The sequence below is a fragment of the Macadamia integrifolia genome, unplaced genomic scaffold (genome assembly GCF_013358625.1).
Source record: "Macadamia integrifolia cultivar HAES 741 unplaced genomic scaffold, SCU_Mint_v3 scaffold1910, whole genome shotgun sequence".
NCBI classification, from domain to species: domain Eukaryota; kingdom Viridiplantae; phylum Streptophyta; class Magnoliopsida; order Proteales; family Proteaceae; genus Macadamia; species Macadamia integrifolia.
Window position 1 is genome coordinate 146400 of NW_024868413.1, and position 4226 is coordinate 150625.

The 4226-nt window shown below is 38.0% G+C and overlaps 1 protein-coding gene across 1 annotated transcript; it reads left to right on the plus strand.

Annotated features, from left to right (window-relative positions):
• The first annotated feature begins 6 nt into the window (after positions 1-6).
• Positions 7-3384, plus strand: LOC122065169. Its single transcript, XM_042628973.1, has 2 exons — positions 7-1289; positions 3284-3384. The coding sequence occupies exons 1-2, from the start codon at positions 13-15 to the stop codon at positions 3300-3302; spliced, it is 1296 nt and encodes a 431-aa protein (XP_042484907.1). The 5' UTR covers positions 7-12; the 3' UTR covers positions 3303-3384.
• The last annotated feature ends 842 nt before the right edge of the window (positions 3385-4226 follow it).

The following is a 4226-nucleotide window of genomic DNA, read 5'->3' on the forward strand; positions in this document are numbered from 1 at the left end:
AAAATGTTGGGGATGTGCTATCCTCACCATACTTCATTGCAGTCAAAAGATGAACGAAAGTTCCTAAAACAAAGCTTTGATGGTTACTCCTATAAGGAATTTGCTGATTTAGATTTGTTTCGCAGATGCTTCTACCCTCATGATTGGCAATATGATGAATTTTACCCCAAATGGGAGAGGGTGCTTAAGTCATACATTGGTGAGGATGGGTTGGGGGTGCCTATGTTAGATCGGCTCTGGCAACATGTCCTAGCAAGCACCGGCGGTAACCAATCGGACCCCAGCCAATTATACAAGAATGCAGTGGGAAGAGTGGAGATAAAAGCCAGAGCTGTCTATATTGAAGAAGATATCATCAAATGCAGTAATGAAGAATTCCTGCAAGTAATGACAGAGCAAGGTTGTTTCATACTACAAGTAGCCTTGTGCTCTTTGGGTGGTCCAAAACCCTTAGGTTATCCTCCAGATGATCCACTCTTCGGCGAAAAGAGATGGAACAAGGAAGTCATCAGATTTCTTGTGAACAGGTATATTTTTTCTATCAACAATCAAATTTCATTAGTAATCCTTGAGGCGTTGATGAAACAGGGATTCTTCCAAAAGGTACTCAAATCAGGAAAATGGAAGCGACCCAATGACTTGGCAAGGATGGTTTTGTATGATTTCTTGGTAGAACCAATGTTAGAACACCAAGTGAAGAGCCAAGGAAATTATATGATGAGACTTCATGGGCTTTTTCACAAGAGGATGATGAGCCGTCGTTGGCATCAAGAACAACCTATTACTCTTCGCCAAGCTCTTTGGTTGCTATTGACTGGACCAGGCTCCTCCCATGGCCGCGGCGCCAACCATATCGAGGAAGGTGATTACCTTTATACCAACTTCCCCACAGTACGGGGTGCGATGGAGTTGCAAGCAGCGGGAATCAGTTTCAAGAGTGAAGAGGGAATGGGAACGAGACAGATAAAGTTCAAGAAAACAATGTTAGGGGGTTATCTTTACCTCCCCTGCATCTGCATGGAACCTCATACTATGACATTGTTTCAGAAGGTGATCAATGATGAAGTTGAATTTGAGCTGGATATAAACCGGCGTTCAGTTTCTGCTTATGTAAGTTTAATGAAAGAGCTCATCCGTAGTCGTGACGAAGTCAAAGTTCTTGTCACACAAGGTATCATTGAGGTTGATCCTGAATATGAACAACAATTGCCGGATGCGTTATTGAAGTTGCAGACATCGGAGGTAGGAAACAGCCACCATCTTGTTGCTGTCCGGCGTCAGATTTGTAGGTATGTGAAGCCAAGTATCCGGACTAAGATAGTGAATCTTGTTGTCATAGGATTTTTTTGTGCCTTGGTGCAAACCATATTCAGTGTCCTTAGCTATATTCACCCTCTCAACAACTGATAGAGAGTGAAAAATGGATGAAAATCTTTCATGCTGCTATGTTTTTTTTTCTAAGGTTATATAAATTGTCCTTTGTGTAGGATATGTATGGGTTTGTCTAGTTTTTTGTTACCCTTAGGTAGATAACAATGCATTATAACCTATTTTTTATTCTTTTACCCATAAAGAGAATCTCATGATTGGTTGAGAGGATGCTAAAAATGTGATTGTACTTTTAACGTAGAAAAAATTTAATAAGTATACACATGACAATATGCTTACGTGGGACCCACTACATTCACAATCAAAATGGGCAACACTTCAAACAGTAGGCATAGAATGTATAAAAAAATTATATATATATTTTTTTAGCTGAAAGTATAAAAATCGATTAAGTGATGAGAAAAAGGGCACTTTACCAAAAAAAAAATGAGACAAGGAGATTTTTTTTTTTGTTATTTACATCCAATAGAATTACCTAATGAGACTTTACTCACACACAAGAGGGGAGGGGGATGATAGGAAAGGGGATCCATTCATGGTATCCTTTTAAAGTCTCTCTTGTTATAGTGGGCCCCCACCTCCTGAAGCGTCAGTGTCACCTCCCTCGAGTCCGGTGAATCTTCATGTATGTGAACGTTCTTGGTCTGTGGATATGACATCTATTTTCTCTCTCCTCATTTAATAGATGCCATATCTATTGATCAGGGACATTCATGTACATTCACTTATGTGAAGATTCACCACTCATGCTTTCCCTCCCCTTCCCTCACCTCTACTTAGGTGCCGCTTTGAAATACGTTCATTACATGTGATGTTCATCCGTGAAAGAGAGAGAAAAGTTGGTTATGTTTCAAAGAAACACGAGAAAGAAACCACCAAAGATTTTAAGGAGATAAGGAACCTCGCACTACTCAATGACTTTAGATTCACAAACTTGAAAAGCAGATATACAGCTTGATGGGGTCTCTAAAGTCTAGAATGAAAGGTTCTTTCAATGGGTTATCATGGGAACTTAAGGGGTTTCATCTATGAAGTGGACGATTGTAAGAATTATGTTTTGAAGCACAATACCAGAGCCTGAGTCCTTGACATGGATGGCGAAGGAATGATAAAAAGATGGGATTAATTCTGGACAGACGCCAAAAGGGGTTCTCTCCATAAAGGTCCCTGCCATGGGGTGTCCGGATTCTCTCCAACCTTCTGGTGCGGATCTGATGATTGGAGGGCTTTGGAGTGCATGTAGATCTCCCGAACTATCAGATGCATGCTGGAGGGGCTAGGGGGAGGCCCTCCCAGCCATCAAATGTGCATCGAAGAAGATCTGATTCTTTGATGGGTCGTTTGATAATCTCGACAATGCATTGTTGTTGGCGGCAATGGGTTCCATCAAAAATTCTTTCTCAACCAACAAGAGAAGGAATTCATCGATCACCTTTTTTTCCAAAAGGGTGCAAGACTAATAGTGAATAAGAAAAATTTAGCACTGGTCATTCATTTCCTGACACTATTTTTAGATTCACCCCTATTAAAGGGAAATGTAGCGAAATTTCCGTACTTTAGTAACAAATATATGCAATCACTCTCCTATGTGACCATATCATTAACTTCAAATCATTCCACATTTAATTATAAAATTTCACTTTACTTTGTATCAAAAACCCTTTACTATAATATATAAAATAAAAATTACATATAAAATGTATTATTACTAAATATGATTAAAAAATTAAATAGCTTATACAATCACATTTGCTCACATAGGATAATGATTATAAATATTTCCTTTTTTAATTTAAAAATTTTGCTTCTTTTCCTTTTGAATTTCCCTTGCAAGCAAACGGAGCTCCATATTAAATTCCTATGGTCTAACTGCATGTTCCGTTCTGATTTTCAGGAACAAAAACAAAGCATAGGCCCACGGAACGGCTGGACCCCTATTCTGGCGATGTGGCACAACAGTTTGAAAAATCTGAAACACTGGACCCAAAAAAAAAAAAAAAAGAAGGAAGAGGATATGATGTATTGGCCAACTTTGAAATTGGAACTCTAATTTAGCCAACTTTGAATGTCGCTATGTTTCTTTTATTTTAGGCTAATGATAGAATGCTTCCAGGCGTTTGAATTATTTTTTACATTTTTATATAGGAAATTTGTGTGTATTAAGAATATAAAAGACATAAAAAAACAGAGAAGGCAATTGCTACAAATTTTTTTGGGCTGACCAAAAGAAAAGAGAAGATGTCCCTAAATCAAGTAGGACAAATTCTGTAGCACAATTTATGTAATATAGAAAATAAAACTTGTGCAATTGGATAAAAGATGCTATTGAACAGTTCAGTAACCCAATCATGGGAGCAAAGATAGAATGATGTACTTTTCGTGCGATGAATTTGTCACAGAGAACTTCTCACGACTAGATGGGCCAGGTTTCTAAAGACAACATGACCACCGTATCATTTGACTCCGACGATTCCTCTGGAAAATCCAAATGAGTACCCTCTATATTATCAACTCGATGGATCACCTCTACACTATGGTTCAACTGATCAAGAACGATTAAATTTGATTCAATTTGATTTTATTTCAAGTGCATTTGATATAAATGCCCTATTGATCCCAATTTCTCCTAGTTAAGGATCGAACTATTTAGAATCTACCCGGATTTTTATAGAACCTTGTATTGTATTTTAATGGGTCAGCAAACCATAATGATTTTTCAATCAGAATGTGCTTCTATAATTTCCACATTGCAATTTAGATGAGGCTTAAAAAATTTGGACTGATGGATCATACAAGTCAAATTTCAGAGTGCGGTGGAACAATAACATTTCGCATGG

What these genes read in the sequence shown, in the direction of transcription:
- LOC122065169 (XM_042628973.1), top strand. Translation starts at nt 13, where the DNA reads ATGTGCTATCCTCACCATACTTCATTGCAGTCAAAAGATGAACGAAAG.